General features: G+C 47.3%; 1 protein-coding gene across 8 annotated transcripts in view; it reads right to left on the bottom strand.

The window, feature by feature from the left end:
- The window catches only part of ctnna2 (catenin (cadherin-associated protein), alpha 2), a 239,838-nt gene that overhangs the window by 37,736 nt on the left and 180,593 nt on the right, over window positions 1-21,509 (bottom strand). For all 8 annotated transcript variants that reach the window (XM_023799332.2, XM_023799334.2, XM_023799335.2 and 5 more), the window contains 2 exons: window positions 20,991-21,071; window positions 13,425-13,577 (listed from right to left, as the gene is read on the bottom strand). In XM_023799332.2, the coding sequence (XP_023655100.1) occupies window positions 13,425-13,577; window positions 20,991-21,071 (234 nt within the window). The remainder of the gene's footprint in view (window positions 1-13,424; window positions 13,578-20,990; window positions 21,072-21,509) is intronic.

A 21,509-nucleotide genomic window follows, 5' to 3' on the forward strand; every position in this document is an offset into this window, starting at 1 on the left:
ATTACAAGCGTAAAAAAGCTTAACTGCCGCCACCGCCGATGGAGACGGGGGGGCGGGAGCACAGCCACGGGACGGAAACCCAGGTGCCGGCTAAGGGGGCCCACGCAGCAGAACAGTGCGGCACGTTAGTGTAGCCGTCCACGGAAGTGCCTTTCTGATGTCGTCTATGATGGGACGTCGCTGTGATGCCCCCCCCCCCACACACACACACCGCCCCTGGCTGCTACGGTGTGCGGAAAGGAGCGCCAAAAAACAAATAGCGGACAGGAGAAGCGGGTGACGCAGGGATGCGGCGTGGGCGGGCAGCAAAATTGCAAAATCATATCGACGGAGGCTGAGTCATCTGTGGCTCCCTGGAAGCGGACTGATAACTCAGTGGGACCATTAATCTAATAATCCGACGGGCGAGACGGGCCACGCTGCCGATTCCGCACACACACTCCCCCGACTTCCTGGGCACCCAGCGGGGCAGCGTGGTCGGCCAGGCCGGTCACCATGACGACCAGGCGACTCCACCCCCCCTCCCTCTATTTAAGGTAGATTAATGAGACATAAATCCGATGTGCCAAACACACATCTTCACCTTGAGAGTGGATTACATGCGATTAACATCGGCGAGGCTGGTTTAGACGCGCGTCAGCCGGCAGGAACTCTCCGACGGACGGCGGAAAAATGGGGAATCCTGCTGGCCGGCCGGCTGATGTGACGGACAGACCTTTTGGGCCCCCGGATGGCGCCATGTCACCGCTCCAGCAGAACGCCGGCATGTGCATGTTCACCCACAGTGGGTCCACCTGAGTCACTGGGGTGTGACTCTGCCATCGCGACCCTGAAGAGGAATCTCACACTATTTTCACAGCGTTTTCACCCATTTACAGAAGCAGTATGTATATCCATACTGACATCCACAGAATGATACTCCGGATAATATCCTAAGCTGCCTATTGACTGTGTCTCTCTGAATAACCGACACATATATATATAAAGATGTTGCTAAAGCCTTCTGTCTTTTAAAGAATCACCCTGCATGTGTAACGATGGCTAATAGACCAGCGCTCTGGCCCCCGGCGTACCTGCACTGCATGGGTGTGAATAAATGACTATTTCAAAGGAATCCACATGTGCTCTGTAGAAAAAAAATAATAAAAAGAGGCATATTTAAGTGCCAGCGCAGGCCAAACGTAGGTGTTCCTGCACTCAGAGCATCCCCCAAAGCTGATGTAAGAGGTTTACATTAAGCAGGCTGTCAGCCAGTTAGGTGAAGGTGGCAGTTCTGGCCCTTTCCTACTGTACGGTAGGGGTTCTTAGTCCTGTTCCCGTTCTGGAGGTGGGGGGGGGGGGGGGGGATTTTGTACTAATGCACTGACATCCGGCCCAGGGTGCTCCCCCGTCTGGGACAGACTACAGAAGCATACATCCCAGATTCCGGATTCCTTGAAGAGAAAACAGATCAGAAAAACTCGGGTACTCCACAGCGCCCCCCTGTGGTCATAAGGGGACATGATGCTCCGCCCATACAATGCAGTTTGGTCTAAGTTCTGCACCAAGCAGTGCGAAAGAGCCTCAGCGCCACAGGCTGGCCACCACCCCCACATCTCCAACCACCTTGGAAATGTCACTGATCGAGACGCTTCTGCCTGGTATGAGGGAATGCAAGGTCCTAGAACTCTCCTTCTATACAGCAAGTCTTCCTGCCTAACACGCCAAGACAGTTACTCACAGGAAAAGGCTCTTGTTCATCATAAGGAGAGCTGTAAATTTTATATTAAGCCAGCTAATTAAAGGAACACGAGGTATGAGTGGCCTATCCTGTTGCGGATTGGCTGTCGGTGCTGTCCGTCAAGCGCATCTGTGCGAGGGGGCGGGCTTTAAGGCTGCAGTCCTAAATTAGTGTCCTTGGGAGGAACACTAGTTCGATTAGTCACCCAGGGAACTATGGAACCAGCAGCAGGATGCGGGAATAACTCGGCTGTTTACGTGAGTGCATACCTCCATTGTCTCAGCACGATGCTGTGGACGCCGTGATCGGCGAGAAAAAGGGTCTGTGTTTAACTCGGGACGGGGGGTCAATCCTGCCAATTACTGCAAGGGACAAAAAAAACATAAGGGGAAAAGTGTGCCTATTTTCAGGCCAGCGCAAGTGGGCTCGTCCTGGTCCATCAATCATGAAGAAATTCACATCTGTTCCAGTTTATACGGCCAATATATCAGACATAATGGGCCACATCTAAAACACCACATCCAGAGCTCAATTTGGGGGAATATTATCATTCATTCACCAGCGGAGCAGCATATGTCGGGGGGATGTGTAAACATCGCCCTTTGATCCCGGCAGCTTTTACCCACTGCTGCTGTGGAGAGGGGGATTGGGGGGGAGGGGGGGCTGTGGATTATAGGACTCAGCCATGGGTGACAGAAGATACATGAGGCCAGGGGGTAACTGCATCGTCATCACGTATATTCATGGCTCCGAGCTCATCACGTTCGATAATCTCTTCGGAAAGCCTGAGTCTGTTGGCGACAGAGGTGGGAAATTCAGGTCCAGACCAAGTTTTTGTTTAAACCAGCCAGCTGAGTACTCTGTCACTGTGACTCTTTATACTCAACTGGTTGGTTGAAACCAAATCTCAGTCTGGATTTTCACTCTCTGGACCTGAACTAACAACCTCTGGTTGGTGGCCATTTAAAATGACGTCTGTTCTGAGCAGGGTTGCGGGGCGGTGTCTGGCTCAGTAGGATAGGTTGCTGTTGCTCTGGACAAGAGGGTCACTAGTTCAAATCCCTGAATCTGCAGACTCATGTCACCGTTGAAGCTCTTAACGCAAACTGCTCCTGGGACTGGTGGGTCCAGTTCTGTCAGCTGTACGTCACTAAATAAATGTAACACAGATGACAGGTTCCAGAACCTGACTGACTTTTCGTTCCTCATCAAACTGACGTTAGAAGCTTTCGAGGCAACCATCCTGGTTTCTACTGAGTGGCATCCAGTTTACAGTTAATTCGGGGACAGAGGGGGTCTTTGGGAAGATGGATGACGACAAGGAACTGACAGCCCAGCATGATGTTTTAACGGGGAAAAGACCAACTGTCAAGCGGGCAGGACGCTGGCATGGCGGCAGCCATGGGCTTATGGCAGGCAGTACAGTGTCTGACATTTCTCAGCCTGCCTGTCCCTTCGAGGGCCCCCACTTAACGAAGAGTGATCTCTCTGCAATGACGAAGTCTGGGTAGGTGGGGGGGGGGGCACAGGAGAGGAGGGCAGGGGGAGGACAAATACCCCTGAAATATTAAGGCGAAGGGGGCAAATTCTGGTGACGCTGTTACGTTTCCAACCTGAGAGCAGCTGTGGTATTTTTCAGGTGACTTGACCCCGGGATAAATTACTCCTCGCATTTAATAAGCTATCTCCGGCAGAATCACCACTCCTCAGCACTGTGCCATCGGGCTAATTAATCAAGGAGCCTCCCAGCCACCGTCGCCTTGTTAAATCCCGTACCCGCACCCCGGTAAAAAGCCCGGCCCTAATTAGGAGAGATGATCTCTTCCCAGTAATGAGAATTGATGGATATTCTTATGGTCTGTGCGCCATTCTCTCCTCCTTTCTATCTCGTCCACCCCAAGTGCAAATCACCCCCTTATATTAAAAAAAACGGAAAATGAAACGGGGGCTGATTAATGGACTAATTTCCAGGGGATTTAACTAGACGACGACAGCCCACTTCACCTCTAAAGCTTTCTGATGATTAGATTTAGGCTGTGTCAGTAAGTCAAAACCGCTTTAAAGACACGAAATAAGCCCCTCCCCCCCCAAGCCCTTCTAAACTCGGGAAAATCTCACATTTAAGTCCAGCTGCAGCTCAGGTTTCTCTGTGCTGATCCTCCCGCCAATTTCGGTGTGGCTAAGCGACACACAGCACGAGAAGCTGAAACATGACCGCGGAAACGCACGTAAGTGGATTAGGGTGATGAGGGATCGGCGTGTCGTTACCCATTTAACGCAATGCTGAGAGTCAGGTGTTAGAGCGTCACCCGTATTTCTCTCGTGACCGTGCCGCAGTCAGCAACGTGTGCACGGTTACTAATGGACCGCCGTGTGCATGCATACTATTCATTTTTATACCCACCCTGAGAGAAACATATTCATAGCACGTACACATTACATCGTATCTTTCATCCACCATGTTTAGTCTGTTTAGCTCAGGTAATATACAGTAGTTGGACCATACATAACTCTTCTGGAAAGGCAACCTTCTATGAAACAATTAATACTGACTTATTTAAATATTCAGTTAAATTTTCTGATGTCCCAAGCAACCAGTATCGTCAAGCCCTAAACACTTTTTTCTAAGAGTATCCCTGGCCAATTTGTCATTTTCCCCCCCCCCATTTCACAAGGGACGTTGGTGCCAGGCTAAATTATTTGACATCTGGGATGAAAGTGAAGAAAATGAAATGTGCAAACAAAAAAAAATCCCATCTATCGACACAATAAATCATACAAATGCTCAGAATATGAGCCAATGCACAGTAAAAAAAATTACTGAAGGGAGTTTGAGACAAACATAAATAAACGGAACTTCTAAAATTTGAAATCAGTGTAATCACCCGACCCAGAGGGTCATTTGCCAAGGTCTTAATATTCACCACACACAGCTGAAGACTTTTATCTCCGTGGACTTTGGGAAGACTATCAAACATTGGGTTATATACTGTAGCCTTTAGATAACGATCAAACACCTTATGATCGGCCGTGGTTTCAAGGGTGGTGTGGTGAGTGGGTAGAGGTGGGTTGGGGCGGTACGTGACTGGGGGGGGGGGGGGGGGGTACACACACAGGCTTTGCGGAAGCCGATGCAGAGCTCTGAAGGAGCTAATTTTCTCTGGGCCGACGAGAGGGTCGTGGCAAACAAAGGTGGCAAAGTCAGTTGAAATCCTGAAGGACGCATGTAACACTACAAAAGTAGTTTGTGTTACTGTAACAAATAATGTGATTCTCTAAAAACACTTTTTCGCACTGGAACACGTAAGGCAAAACCCACAAGTATGGAAGAAAAAAAATTCCAGAAGCATCGAAAGGTACAAGAGCACGAATTCCAAAGTTACCCCCAAACCCCAGATTGAACCCTAACTCAAACCCTAAGTAGGACTTGAAGATTTTAAATCATCTGCCTTTACAGAGAGACTGTTAGTATCTCACTGCAGTGTGCATATTCTATCATACACAGCAAACCTCTTTAACCACCTCAAAAGAAAACAACCGAAAGAGTATACTGTTATTTTTTGTTATCTTATAGAGCTATATTTTTTTAAAATAAGGGAATTGGTTTGATCGCACTGTTCAGTAATTTGCAAAATAGCCTGAACCCACATGAAAAAGAATCGTGGATTGTGGTCCCGCCTTAAACAATTCGGGATATTTTTCCCGTATCGTCCATCCCTCACCCTAACATTACCCCTAACCCTAACCCTAACCCTAATACCATCCCTAACTCCAGCTGATCACATGACCAAGGGAGCGGACAGGACCACAGTGACACACCTGCTTTCTGAATAAATTCCAAATTCAAATCACCACACCCTGGATTCATCTGCTGTTTTGCTAACGAGAGCTAATCCGTACTTCTTAAACACCCCAAAAGACCTACTGCTCCTGTGCCATCGCACCATCGCAGTTCTCTCTTGTACCCCTGAGCACATCGCTAAATGCGAGTCGCTTCACTAAAATATTCAGCTGCACAAACGAGTCCAGAGTACAATTAGTCGCTGAGCTAGGCGACCCAACACCTGACCGGGAATGGCTAACATTCTGCACAGGGCGTTAACACGGCCCAGCGTACGAATTAGCACCGGGTCGAATATGGGCAAGGAGTAGAGAGTGTGAGGGGCGAGAGCAGCGGACGACTCTCCACACCGCCGTTGCTTCGGGGTGTCGCAGACGTGCTGCAGCCGCGCTACAGGTAGTGCACGCTAAACAGGGGCCCACGGGCACCACTTACTGGACGTAAAGTGAGCTTAATCACTGACACGGGGCTCTCGTGATAAAAAACGCGCCGCGACAGCGCCGCGCGGCCACCTGGAGCGCACTGCGAGTGGTACAGTCCGTGTACGCGGGGTTTCAGAAGTGGCACGGGAAAAGTGGGTCATGTTTTTCAACAGGACAACGGCTCCGCCCAGTCTGGACCTAAGCCGATGACGCTTAAAAACACAGAGGCGGCCACACGGGCTCGGGGGGGAGGGTTAGACCCCAGCCTCCGGGAGCTTCCTTGGACTGTCACCTGCTTCAAGTCGTCCCCACACTGACCCCGGAACAGCCTCCGGCACCTGGGTTCACCTCCAGTGGCAGCCGGGATGCAGACGGCCTCTCCTCCAGCTCTGATGACTTCATTTCTATCGCTCACACGTGGGAGGGGCGCAGGACGCAGACGGCGGGCTTGCCATAAATCCACTGGTGAGATTTTAATGAGGCTTGGGCAGCAGATTAATTTTCCATTCAATATTTTTAACCAAGTAACAGAACCAACAGAACCAAACACGCAGTAAGACCCGAAGGTTTTACACCTGGAAGGCGGGGTCCGTAGCACATAAATCACTACTATTGGCTGACCTTCCGCAGCCACTGGATGACCTCACCGCTATTTAAATATGGAGACTTAAACAAAGCAGCCCCTAAACTGGAGAGATGTGCCCATATAATGGAAAGAATTGAAACACATTAAATTATTTTTAAATATGAATATTATTTTCTTCTGTGGCACGGTGGCTGACTGGGCAGCACTGAAGGGTTTGGGGTTCGATTCTCGCCTCTAGCTATGTGGTGAAGTCTGCACATCCTTTATCCAGGTTTCCTCCCACAATCTACAAGGAAACGGTCAGGCAGGCTGATGTCCCAAACCTGTGCTCCGCTTGTGTGTGTCCTGCAAAGCCGTGGGCCCCGTACGTCCTATGATAGGCTCCAGGCGTACTGCGATGCTCTACAGGATAAGCAGTATGGAAAATTAATGGATGTTCTGTTCCTCCTGTCAAAGAAAAGGCCCTGGTGATGCCAGCAGGAAATCCACGGTGAGGCGGAAGTGAGGCCTCCTGCTCCAGGCAGTGTCCAGAGCAGCAGCGGAGGCGCACAGGGGTGGGAATGCTGGAGGAGCGCCCCCTGCAGGTCTGGCAGGGAACAGCGGGGAGAGTTTGGCACTGTATTTCCTCCCTGGCTGGCAGCTTTTTCGCTGTGTTCCGCTTCTCGGTTTGGTGTCATTGTGAGAGAACCCGTAGCTTTTAGAGGGCTCTTAAATAAGCAATTCATGACATGCAGAACCCACATTCTTAGAAAAACTGCTCTTTCAAAACTAGCAAGTCACTGAATAATACTGATATACTGGGATACTTTTTTGGTTCAGGGTTATATGACCATAAAACCTAACTGTGGTGCCCTTTTATAACGTGGACCATGCGAGTACAGTATGGATGCTGATTAGGGACAAACTGCATTGTTAAATCAGCTTTGCTGATTGAGAGGAGACTAATACCAGACTACAGAAGAGTAATTAGTGATTAACCAACAATCAAGAATCCGCATCCATATTCCATGAGTGTTTATTACGCTGTCTAATTAGTATGAGAGTAAAAATTGTACACTAGGTTCTAGCTTTTGGGCCGCTAAACGTTTCTCATCATACAAATTGAGTTTTAGGCAAAAAAGCAGAACACTTCTGACCACGCCAAACCGCTGTAAGAGTCTACATGAGGATGCAAAAGATGCCAAGTACAGAAATTAAACTCACAGTTCCAAAACAATGAGGAGAAAAATAAAACGTGGCAGTAGCTTTAGGGCTAATTCCGCAGACGTGTGGTGTAATGAGTTTGAACGAGCAGAGTGCGCACGGTGTTACACAGCAAAGGGGGCTTGTTGGGGGGCTTGGCGCCCGGGGCCACGGAGCTGTGTCAGCCTCCCCCCCCCCCTTTGTCTCACTTAATCTCCCATAATCCACTTAGCCCGCTATCTTAGAAACATGGCAGGGATTCCTACAGCGCGACGCCGCCCTGGCCTGCCTGTCACCGGGCCTCTAGGGGGCGCCCTGGATTTGCCTCCGCTGTTGAGTGAGTCTGCCCCACTAGATAAAACCCACAAACTACAGTGTCAGAAAGACACCCCCCCCCCGCCCCCACCTTCTGGTGCTGGGGGCAGTTCCACCAAAACCATGTAGAAGAGCGCCTCCGTTGGCCGCAAGGGGCAAGTCGCTGTGACTCCACGGACCACGGAACGCATACAAAGGGACCCAGGATATAAATCAGGCTTTTATTAAATAAAGTTTTATCTGTTTGACTGAGATTATTTGTAGGATTTTTTTTCCGTGATTGTTCATCACTGCAATCTTAAAGACGCTCCACACTTTTCCCGGACTCTGCACCCCAGGTTGTGAGGCCCATGCACGATACCGCGTCACATGCCGATCCCTAGCCGTGCGGCTCCGTGTTTAATTACGCATCGACGCGGGGGACGGAAGGCGCACGCCGGCCTCCTCCAGCTCCGCGCATCCCGATGCGAGGAAAATCACTGTGACCTGCCGCTCCTCCCGTGGACGCTCCGGAATGTCATAAGGGACGGTTGTCCCGTTAAAAGGACGGCCCACTAACGCCGACCTGCACTCCCAAAACAGCCCCCTCACTTGATTATCCAGGAGATTACCTGAGGGCCTTTGCACAACTGACATTCATTCGATTCCCGCTTGATCAACAGCTCTATTTGCAGTACCGCCACCACCGATCGCTACGGGACATCATCCCCATCGCCAGACACCACTTCAGACCTCCCTGGTCATATATAATGTAAAAAATAACCACGGAGACCACGGACTGGAGCTGTGCCGCTGAGCATGCCGGGAAAACGGGCGAGCTCTCAAAGAGGACGCTACGCATCTCTTTCATTCCCTGTCATTCTCACACATGGCTATTTCAGAAGCAACCTGTCAAATAAGCGGCACTGTTCTCGTGTTCTGACCACCCTGCCACCTGCTGCCAAAAAAAAAGTACTGCGGCAACAGAAAGGGGTCTTCCATAAAAGGAACAGCGCTTCCCATCATGCCTTGGGGGAGCGCCGGATCATGCTCTGGCAGCAGGTGTCGAAGCGGCCGCCTCAGTAAACATGGCTGAACAGGCCTCGCTCAGAGTACACAGATCGGGCTTTAACGGCTAACCGTCAGCATACTGGATGATAAAAGGCTTAAGATGGACTGTGGGAATGGGCAGGCTCTGAGTCTGAGTCTAGTCAGCAATGCCAGCATATCTGCTAAACTGATCTTCGTCATCATCTCGGATTGTCGAGTACTTCACAGCCGATCATCTTTCGTAAGTTTATATAAAATTAGGCAACGTATAATTTTTTTACCCGGTGTTCAAAAAATAAAACACCAGAAGACATCTCTGGCTCGCTTGACACACAAATTATTAGCAAATCCTAAGCTGTATCGACCCACCTGTGCTACATCACACAGCAATCACCATAAAGCACCGTCACACACACCTCCACGATGAGAGGGCTCCCGCCCGGAGCTCTCTGACGTCTCCGCGAAAGACGCGTCTACGTGTCCGGAAAAAGCGTTATCTCTGCGCTTTTCCAACGTACCCATTAGCATGGATAAAAATAAAACCCCACTTCAAAGGTCACTGCTCCTCGTGACATGCTTCCAATTATTCCCGTTAGCATAACAAGAACTAAAACCGTCCTTTGGGGTGAGGGGACATAATGTATCAAAGCCCCACCCCCTCCAAAACCTCCAGCACATGCGATTTCCTCGGAGACTCATAACTCTGGTGAGAAGGGACCAGTCAGCTCAGAGGTCTGGGTCATTACAAATAGACTTGTTCCAACAGCAATCCATCCATCGCCCATGTTCCAGAACACTCCGTAATGCACTCACCACAGGGAGATATTTACTGCCCTGCCTGGACCACTGTCAGGCAGCCCGAAGGCCAGGTCGATATCCGTTATGTACAAATCGCTAGCGCTCTAGCATAAGCTTTGGCAGTATTTATTTAGTGTATTTATTTTATTCGTTTTTTCATTCAGAGTACTATTCTGAGTAAGCTCATTGCCACTGTTATATATTATAGTTTATTAATGAACAGATGCAAGTTTCTTTTTCATAAGCTGTAAGGTGGCATTTCAGAAGAATAAATTGACTTATTTGTGTAACTTGTTTAGGCGTCAGCTAGAGACATCAATCAAAATTTCACAAGTGTCGCCACTTATTTCGGGACTGATAACTGAATCAAAGTGAGAGCAGGTGGTGGACGAAGAGAACACCCCCCCCCCCACACACACCCGCCATGCCATTCCACGAGAATCGCTTTAAAGCCCTTCGAAAACGCAGACCAGACGCAAAATGCCAGCCAAACGTCTCTCCTTATTTTCTTTGAGGATCTGTCTCTGTTAGCAACATTTTCCTTCCCACCAAGATGCAGAGAGAGTCTGGAGCATTACCCTAAGACTGGCCCAATACTAACGACGAACTCCACAGAACCTGCAGGACTTTGATTTCCCTAGAAAATGGACAGAAAATAAACGCTTTACACCCCAGGGAAGAAAAAAGGACAGAAAATAGGAACCCGGAAACAGAGCTCTGTGGGACACCTACTAATACAGAATTAAAAACTGATCATTCGTGCCGGCATGCTGTTTTCTCTTAAAATAATTTCCATGAAAATTGCCCTGACGTTTCCACCAAATAATTTTCTCTAATAGTTTAAAGTGCAACGTTTGGAATTCAAGTTTTTAAGATTAACATTAGGAGCCATGGGGGTGGGGGCATTTATTCACAGCATCTGGGGGCAGACAGGCCCCAAAGATGAGGAGAAAAAATGGACGTGAAAGGTATTCCAGAATAAGAAGACTACTGAATGCAATGAAAACATGCAGACGAAAAAAAGTGTCTGTTAATTCAGATGAAATGTGTAGTTTAAAATGCAGGAGAAATTTTTTGCTGAACGTCACTGCCAAACTGTTATAACACATTTCAGAGTCTCAGAACCTTTATAAAAATTCCTCTGGAGTTTATACAAAACATATTTAATCAATAAGACAATGACAACTAAACTGTTTAATGAGGAATAAAAGATAAAAGTGTGGCTGGAACACCTGTCTGAAGAACCGCTACTCCTAGAGGTTCCAAGCCAGTGTCGGTAGCCCTGAATTTCCTTCAAGACAGGAAGCTATTCCTAACATCTCCCCAGAGCAGAGCCGCTGGGAGGAACGGCTCAATGTCAGAAGCGTGACGAGGAGTATTTGGAGAAGGGCCACGTTGCCGAGGGGCTGTCCTTTTATGGGATATCATAGGCAGATGATGGATATCCGGATGGCATGCGGGAGCCTGCAGTTCCAATCCGACTTCCGCTAATTAAGGTCATCCGGATGGCGCCGTAAATATTTTCCTCCTGAGCGGTACGGTGGCCGGCCCGTTGATTTTCTGCCTAGCTATCTTCTCCAAGCCTATAAAGTAATCTCTTCGGTAATTAGCGGCTTCCTCACCCCCATCAGGCGGCAATAAAGAGAATCGAAAGAGAAAACCTGCGGCCCTGCTGAAGAAGCCCGCCGCACCGGCCTGCGCAAGAGAGGCCCGAAATCCGAGGGCCGCAGAGTGGGACAAACAAACCGAGCAAAGTCATCTTGACCCGAGTGTGCTTGCAGGTCCGGGAGAACCAGGGCAGGGCAGCGAGTCCATTCATGCGTAGGGTAGGAACAACGGAGCACGGCCCCGCGGCGGTCACCGTCCTAGACCCTGCCCTCTCCCCACGACCCAAAGGACTGCTCAGAAGCCCCAGAAATGGCACCCCCACTGGTTCCCTGGCCAAATATGGGTTTTCTTGACCCGTGAGGTGCTACTGACCTCCAGCCAAATTGGCTGCTGCTCTTGCAGGGATCGTGAAATCATGTCATAAAAACCGTATCATAACTTCACTGGAGGCTCTCCCACTATACCGCCAATAAACCGGCACTCCCGAGCCAGGATATTTTTGAGATGAAGGGTCCCCCCTGAATGCATGTGTACACAGAGTCTATATGTTGACTTCCATTTTTGTCCAGGGAACCTGCTATCTCCCCCTGTCATGTGACACCATCACCCCCAGTCATGATGTGTCAGGATCTTTCCATAAGTATAATTCAGGTGCTATCTGTCTGCAGACATGACTACACACATACCATCTATTAATTTAATTTAATTATTATTATTATTATTTGTATTAATTTGGTGATCAGTGGTCATTGTTAACACACCACAGCACACAGTGCGCAACAACGAAATGTGTCCTCTGCATTTAACCCATATGTGACAATGTGACATAGCAGGGGGCAGCTAATTCAGCGCCCGGGGAGCAGTGCTTGGGGACGGTACCTTGCTCAGGGTACCTCAGCGGTGCCTTGCTGGTCGGGGATTCGAACCTGCAATCTTTCAATTACAAGTGCGCTTCCCTAACCATCAAGCCTCCACTGCCATATTATTTATATATTTTCTTAGCATTCCTTTTTAGAATTATCTGTTTGTGTCCTGTGTACATTTTTTTTTTAATTTTCACTAGTTACTTGTCTGCTCTACGTGTTCTTTCACTTTGTCTTGTCTTGCAATATATGCATATCTGTCTGCACTTAATGTACCTTGCTCCAGTCTGCATCAGAATTTCCCCCTCAGATCAATAAAGTTCATCGCATCTATGAAACGGTTTAAGCCCTTTGAATACATGTACAAAAACAACACCGCCATAAACAACATTTAGGTTATTCCAAAATCTGAACTGATCAAGCGGCAAAGGATGCAAATTAATTATTCAGCGATGATTTGCGGTTTCGGAGCTCCGAGTTTTCGTTAAAAAGAAGAACAAAGCCCTGTCTTGCCTACGTGCCTGCGCTTTTGCTCCCAGGCCACAAGCAAACCCTCCTACGCCCACGTGATGCTACTCGCTACACGATGACACGAGACTCCACAGGAACGTTGCGGCTGCCACTCAATTGGAGCCGCTCAACCGCTCGCAAAGCACAGGAATGGCGGACTCCACTGCCTCCATTTTTAGCTGTCTGCCACATCACTCTTGGGTAAGCGCTAAGCATTTAGCAAATGAAATGCAAAGCAAATGCGATGTCTCATCACAGGCAGAGGCCTCACGCCCAGAGTGGGGACAGGGTACCATCAGACTGAAGAAGACCAAAGGATGGGGAGCTGATTTGCCAAATGGGTGGGAGTCCGACTGGATGGAGATGGTAAAGAAGGAGCTTAAAACGATTAGACTGAGCAGGAAACCTCAGGTGGAGGTGCAACCAAAATAAGGCCAAACCAGAGAGCGTTCAAAATAAAACCACACACCCAAAGAATAGCACCCAAAGACAGAAAACCTCTCATACCATCTCAAACACAGATATTCATATCACAATGCTAATATCCTACCTCCACCAACTTGTTGGCATGCTCGCGGAACACCTGCGCATACTCCTTGACCTCCTTCTCATTGCCACTCTTGGCTGCCTCGATGAGGACCAGCAGTGGAACGTTGGTCTCCAGGAAGGAGTCTGAGATGTGATCCATCACCGCCTTCCGCAGCTGCAAAGGAAGCAGAGAATGTGGGGGTTAACAGACCCAAAACCCATCCCTGCATAGTATCACCAGCGTACTCCATCTGCAAACAGAGATCGCCTCATGAAGCTCGTTTAACCGCATGATAAACAAACCCGTCTTTATTGGCCAGCAAGAGGCTAAACGTTTACTGAACCCTAAGCTGAGGCTGTTTCACAAACTTGGCCCCTCATCAAACCTGACCTAAAATTTACGGGCCATTCTTACATATATTAACATACATTACATTTACAGATACAGATACATTGCCTTGGCCCAAACTGATCAGGCCAGGATTAAAATTGGTATCGCCCTGTCTCTAGGGAAAGGTTCCTTTCAACGTTTATGGTTATAGGTTAGCGGAGCAACAGCCTGGCTGCGTTTCATCAACGCAGGAGACCTAACTCACCAGACACTGACCACAAGGGAGAATAGGCAGGGGGGAGGGGCTAGACGTTCCACGGTGAGGAGGGGTCAAGCGACGAGCCCATTCATTTGCTGTGCCTTACTACCTGTAATACAAAACTAGCTTCTACATTCCATCTTGGCCCAGACCCTGATGCCACAGCCCAAACCCCGTCTTCGCCCATCCTAAAACCTGCCGTTTGACGTCCCCAACCGGCCCACGCATCATGTCGTTCTGTCCGGCGTCCCACCCCGGTGCGAGTCTCACGCGGCCTTTTCAAGTCGTCAAGAGGCGGGGGCTCAATCGCCCTGCTGCAGTCTGAGTCAACGGCGTCCGTGGGAGCGGCTGCATTCTAGCTCCCGCTAATGCACTACGAGACGTTACGTTAAGATTTCCCTGTTGCTATTAGAAAAAAAGCCGACAGACAGGAGGATGAGGAAATAATGGATGACTGAAGGGTAACCGTTCCTAACCTGTAATAATTACCTGCCAGTCAACCGCACCGCGGAGATCACCTTTTATGACTAACCAAAGGCTACCAGACTAGTTTATTGACCCAGATTTCAGGAGACAGTTATTTCATCACAAACTGAATATAACAATACACAGTAACACTATGTGTTTACCTTCTTACAGTCTCTATTAGCGATTTATAAAAGTAAATCAAAATTTACTGCAGGAATCTTTATGCTGTGAGTTTAACAAACTATATTTTAATGTTAGCTGCTCTGATCAATTACAAAAAAATCATGCGGCCCATTTTCTCAATTACAACAAAGCATTTTGTGTAAGACGGAACTTTCCAGAACAAACCTAATTGGAGTTAGACTGCAGAGTCGTTGAGGAGCAGGAAGGCGGCACGCAGTGTGGAGCCACCCCCCGCCTCCTCAAGCACCCACACGTGCCGGCGTTTCGTCTGGCGCGCTGCGCAGGCCAAAGAGCCTCCGTGGCAATCTGCACAGCCCAAACGCCGTAATATGACTTACCTCCGCTCCCTAAGAGCCCAAACCCCTCTCCGCCACTGCAAATAGCGGTTTGCCAAACAGAAACACTGATTAGAAGATGGGGAGGGGGGACTCCTCTTAAATTGCTTTTGAGACACTCACAACATCCAATCCAATCTGCCAATAAGGTCCGTTTTTTTTCCCACTCGTTAATTTATTTACTTATTTAGCTTTCTAATTGTAATCCAGATGGTGAGTTCATGCAACAAGAATGCGTGAGTGTAGGACTATTAGGGAATAATTATTATGCAAACAAAACAGCTCAGTGACACAGTCACGTCTGTTTGCGCGTCGCACTTAGTCGAAGGCGACAGAACCATTATCCTGCAGGTAATTGAAGGACTTTCCCGATCTCCAAAAATGAGATTAGGAAATATTTTGCAAATTTGATTTTAAGGGTAAAGAATTGTTTCTTCTTTCCTTCTGCCTTTCTATCTATCTATCTGAAATGAAACACCTGCTTGAAACACAGAAACAGATGTCTGGAGATACTGTCACCTGCCTGCCACTCGGCTCTTAACAGGACACGGAGCGTCAAACCCGTCAACCGTCAACATCAGGCTCAGAAGCATCTTGGGCAGATCACGGAGCCCTGCGGGCACCCGGGCAAATCTGTCTCTGCGACATCTGTTTGCTTTAAAGTGAATGAAATGAATATATGAAAAAAACATTCCATTAAATGGAGGGAGATCCTATTATGTCATAAGGAAGCGTGGTTCCGAAATCTCCCCTCATTCCGGTTTTCGGCTTCACACGGGTAGTGGGGGATGCCGCCCTGCATGACGTCGGCATCTGTAGGAAGGCCCAGGGTTCGAGCACTCTGTCTCACCTGGGGCTTTCAGGATTCCCCTGTGGGTTTGTGTGCGGGTGTAATGTTAAGGTGCACATGGGGAATCACAGAATCCAGGCCCCCACATCAAAGGCCAAAGATATCAGTTTGGTAGACTGGTAACTTAGAACTGACACAAGGGTGATCCTGGAGTTCACCTGTCCCCCTCATGCTCACGGAATGCTAACACGAGGAAAAATGGCATCCGCCTAGCGTAACTCAGGCTTAAGTGTTTACGGTAACACTTTACTTAAGGCCTTGTTCTTAGTAATTTATAAGCACATTCATAATGCATTATAATACATTCATAAAGCATGGCTAAAACTATTTATATAAAGGCATAACACATCACAGCCATGTTTATTATGCATTATGAATGCCTTATGAAGCTTTCATCTATAATGCACTATAGATAGCTTCATAATGCAGTACAAAGCATCCTAGATGCTTATACCAACAATTATAATGCCTTATATAGGTTTCTATAGTGCATTATAGATGAGAGCTTTATAAAGCATTCATAATGCATAATGTCATATGCATAATTCATAATGTCTTTTGAGAAATATTTATAACCATGTTTATAATGCTTTATGAATGCATTATTATTTGTTATGAATGTGCTTATAAATTACTAAGAACATGGCCTTAAGTGTTACTGTGTTTTCTTGTTCAAAATAACAATTCCGAGAATCATATTGCAATAATATTTTGCAGAAACTTTGGTCCTTCTTATCATGATTTTGGAAACACATAACATTTTATTCTTAAGATATTTATACGTTGACTTAACACTTTAATAATAGTAGCACTTTATTTTTTAAATCCTCTAGGCATAGAGCAAGGGACCGGGGGCGACAGATGCTGCACGTCCAGCGGTGAACGTTCAAGACCTCTGCACCACAGCGTTGTCACAAGCCACTTTGACCTTAATTATGCTTAACGAAGTCGCACAAAGAGAGGGAGGCGGGGAGAAAGCAGAAAAACACACAAGCTGCTAAGCAGAATGTGCAATTCCATATGCATTTTGGACACCAAGCTGACGTAATTAAGCCAGGGGTTAATGAACACATTACATGAAGGCGACCATGAGCACGGGCTGTATGGACGGTCTGGAGGACCCTGACGGGCTGGTGTGGGGGCGGATCCGTATTTGGGAGAGCATTCGCGCCAAGACTCCGAAGGATATTAGCTCAGCCTCTTCAGCCAATTCCTCCCAATTAGTCTTCTTCTGCTGGAAGAGCTATTTCAATGCCTCTCCTAACTGACGTCTTACCCCCGTCATCATCACGGGGCATTTATACCTCTGTCCGCAACCCCACAACCAAAAAAAAATCTCATCAAGGAGTTGTGAGTAGGCCTGGTGAACAGTAGCTTGTCAAAACTCTGGGTCAGTCCTGACAAATGGCGGCATTAAGGTAAAACTAAAACAACATTCTAAAAAACAAAATAAAATTTAAAAACACGAAAGAAACTTGAAGCGTCTGACGGCAGCAATCGTTTCGAAAACACGCCGACACCTAATAATTAACGCAAATTAAAATAGCTAGAAATTAGTCACTGGATTAACATACAATTACGCGTCATGTGTGACAGAGATGAAGAAGGGCAGCGGTTTGAAAGAGAGATGGCGGGTGATGATCCACCCCTTGAGTGTCTGCCTTTATTTTCCATGTCTCCCAGATCCAGCGTGATAATAGTTTGTAACCATCGAGCTTCAGGGAACAAAAAAAAAACTAGAATAATAATAATTATTGAAAAAAAGCATCCCACGAAACCCAGAGCGGACTGGCTGGTTAATCATTCTGTCTTTGTGTTAATGGGTTTGCGCCGAGCATTGTGCCAAACAGCGCAACCGATGCACCTACGCGCAGAGCAGCAGGCGAGAGTGACTCTCTCCATGTGTTTTAATTAAAGTTCCCACTCGTCAGCGTAGCCAGGAATGTCAGTCGTGCAGTTTGATGCGTGCAAATCAATAGCCCTCCTGCGAATTTTAAACTGAAACACTTCACTGGCAAATAACACTTTTCACAGTTGCAAATTTATTATGCACTTTTTAAGCATATGAAATGTATATAATACCAACAATGACAATAATAACTGCAAATTATTGCAACAATGTCACTACAATGGTCTTGGATTATTTTTCGCTGCTCTGATATATGCCATGTTTTTATTCAGTTTGACAGGCTCTGTTTCAAAACTGGTGCAAAAGTTTTAATTCCGGAAACTTCCATCTACCCAGCTGTCCTCCTGTCCCCATTGTTGAATATTTTCATCCCTTGAATTACTTTCGTTCAGTTGGGCTAGACTGCAAATACTCAAACTGGCTCTAATTATTTTCCCAGGGCAAGAAATTAAATGCAATATTTTTTCATTTTAATATGACACATGTTTTAATTGCGTCCACTGTCAGATGGTCCACTACAGTACAAACCAGCTATTTTTAAAGCCCATGTAAGACTCCAGTAAGCTTCAGGATTGGCACTGAAGTAGGTATAAATAAGTTCACTGACATTTATTGGGCACGTAAATTTTAATTAAGCAACCACATGGGAACGGGTGGGGCCCACAAACTCTCACAGATGGTTGCTGAAGGAGTTTCCTCAACACTAGTAAGGAAAGATGAGCAGTTTGTGTCGCCGAGCTGCATCTGGGGTCTAAAAATGTTGTCATACTGTCCACTTTTACCATGATAACCATGTTCCCATAAATAAGAGCATCAGACTAAAGAAATGTAACACGTAAAGGAACTCAAAAAATACAAAAAATAAGATGTATCTGAAATAAAGCTATGAATGCCGGCATCCATTCAGGTGGTTAGGAGACGTGTGCTATCAGCGCTTTAAAAGCTAAACGGCCTGGAACGCAAGATGACACAAGTGCCCCGGAAACACTGACCTGGAAATGGATCCGAAGCGACGGTCCGAATTACTGGAGAAATTAAGTCCGCAGAGGAGTAAATCAAGGTCATTAAATGCTTTTCATTTCCTTTTTAACCACTTTACAGTACCATAAAACCCAAGAACCTGCTCAATAAGCGTCTCGTTGAATTTTATACTCCGGTAGATAATGAAATAAACGTTGACGGAGGATTAAAACAGCCCCCGACTCTAGAATTCATAAACAGTACACATGCCGAGTCCGGTTAGCGCTTTACAAACGCCGGTCAAACTGGTTTGGCTCTGGAGATGTGATGAAATCCGTGTCGATGAATCCTGTGCTTGAGATTGATTATGTAAGAACTGCTTTCTGTCGCCTCTTGCCCAGATCAAATACGCACAGCCTGAATCCCAATCCTCCCTGGTTTGGTCGTTCCAACACCCTGTTGTGCCGACACCAAGATGGCCACCTTCTGTTTCCCTCCCCCATGTTTTCTCTGCCCTCTGAAGTTCACCCTTTCTCCCATCCCGATGTCACACGGTACTTTTCATTGTCTTGCTATTACATTCTGGAGCCAGGTCACAGAACAACATGTGCCTATAGGGCGTGACGACTGGGGTGTTCAGGTTAGAGTCTGCGATTCCCGACAGTGAGTGCACGACAACTACCGTTCTTAGGGAGCGGATGCTGGTTTGGCTCAAAAAAAAACAAACCCCAATGATGCCGGACTGCCTGCCTTGGCCCCGCTCCCAGGGGAACAAGGGCTGGCCACCAAGGGCGACATCAGCGGTGGGGGTGATGGATCTCGCAGCTGTGGCTTGCAGGGATTGATCTATGTTAGCGCTCGCCTTCAATTATTTCAAATTCAAGCCTCTTACATTAACCCCCCTCCCAGTGATCCATTCACAAATCCTCATATGGCTCAGTTTCCATCTTGTGTATATTAAGCAGCCTTAAATATGGAACACCGTCAAACACCGGGAAGAGTTAGAAGAAAAACGTGACGCTAAACCGAACCAGCTACAGAGATGTGGCGATGTGTTGGGTTAACTTGAGGCTGGCGAGACTCTGGTTTTGGCGTAACAGAAGAGGTGGGCACCTGCGAAGACAAACAGGCCGCTGCCCGATATGACTCCGTGTTTGCCTTGAGTAGATTTCGGAACGACGACAATCTGCGGGGGCGAAGAACAGAGGAATGTTTGCCGGCTCTTCCATTAACGGGAACTACGTCACAGGCCAAGTCCGTTCTTCCAGAAAGTATGTGTCCCCACGCGGATGTCACCCTTCGCAAGTTGAAAAGGAGACACGCTGGCGATCACGACCAGGGCTGCGCCGACCCCAAAGAACACAGTGGAAAGTATTCACTGGAGGATGATGGGAATATCAAATGTGAGTTTACCCAGCACTTTCAGGGAGCTGGAGCTGCTTTTGCATGTGTGTGACAGTGCTGTTTGTCTTCATCTCTAACTGCATTGGGTCAATGTAATCTGTCCTTTAGTGGATGGTGCCCTGACCGGTAAACATACACTGGAGAGAAGTGCCAGTGAATGCAGCCTCGAGCTTCCAGGGAGATGGAGCTGTTTAGCTGTAGTTAACTTCAATTTCATTACATTACATTGCTTCTCCTCCTGTATTTCCGGCCCTACGGACAACATCGCCACATTAATAATAGAACAAAAGCAGTCAAGGAAGTCTGACTTACATTGTCAGACATGAGAGATTTTTAAGCGTGAGAAAACAAGTTTGCCAAGCAAGCAGCATCATTAGCGCCGTAATTAAGCATCAGATTAGTCTCAAGCTCCGAGGAGGGGATCCAGCTACTGGCTTTTCACACCGATAGCATGCTAATATTAGCATGCTAAGAGCACCCGCTAATCAGGAATTTCAAGTCCGTGGCAAAACCAACAAGACGTCTTCAGGAAGAACGGTTCCAAGTACTTTCTTCTATATGGTAAACCAACACCCACTGAAAGTATAAACAAATTATATAGGCTGGATTAACCATTTGCCCAGTTTATCCCATTGTGAAATATGGATAAACTCAGGGGTTAAGCCAGTTAGCAATATTAAAGAACGATGATCCAACCTGACGTGGGTTTTGAAGGCAAATTTATCAATGCTACCACCTTTTAATGTTCAGAAATCTCCAGTAGCTCCTGGTTCCTGGAATTAAACTGCACGTATATACCAAACATTACTGTAGCAAGATTATAGTGCCATTCTACATCTGTATACTGCAAGTCAGCAGGCTGTCTGTTAGTCAGAGGACGTGGACACACCTGTCTGCGAAGGTCCCGTGTCTTCTTCGTCATCTTGTCTATGGCGGTGTTCAGAGGGTCGCCCTTCTCCTTCCGGCCCGTCTATTGGGACAGAGAGAGAAGCAATGTCACACGCTGACCCACACGGGCACCATTGCTGCCCACACGGGTCACACACATGTACGTGATCCAGAAAGCGGTGTCCATATCGCCTCCGGCGAAACCCAGGCTCCAGATGCTAAATAACTGTGAAGGAATGAAAGTAATGAATACGGTCCTGGCTTATCTTGGCGTGCGTGTGTGTGGTTTAGTGGTATATTCTTTGCTTAAATGATACAACAGTAAAAGAAGGTGATCTATCAACTGGCTCACCGTGGGAGTAGGATTTCAGTGCTAATGAGTATTTTTTAAGTGCTGCAGTAAGGACTGTCACTAAGGCGATGCGATTAATAAAATAAATAACTAAATAAAAACATGCTTCACAATTACAGCAGTTCACAGACTGATTTTCACGGCGCTCCAAAGACATGCATCACTCCG

The sequence above is a fragment of the Paramormyrops kingsleyae genome, chromosome 25, assembly GCF_048594095.1.
Source record: "Paramormyrops kingsleyae isolate MSU_618 chromosome 25, PKINGS_0.4, whole genome shotgun sequence".
Classification (NCBI taxonomy): Eukaryota; Metazoa; Chordata; class Actinopteri; order Osteoglossiformes; family Mormyridae; genus Paramormyrops; species Paramormyrops kingsleyae.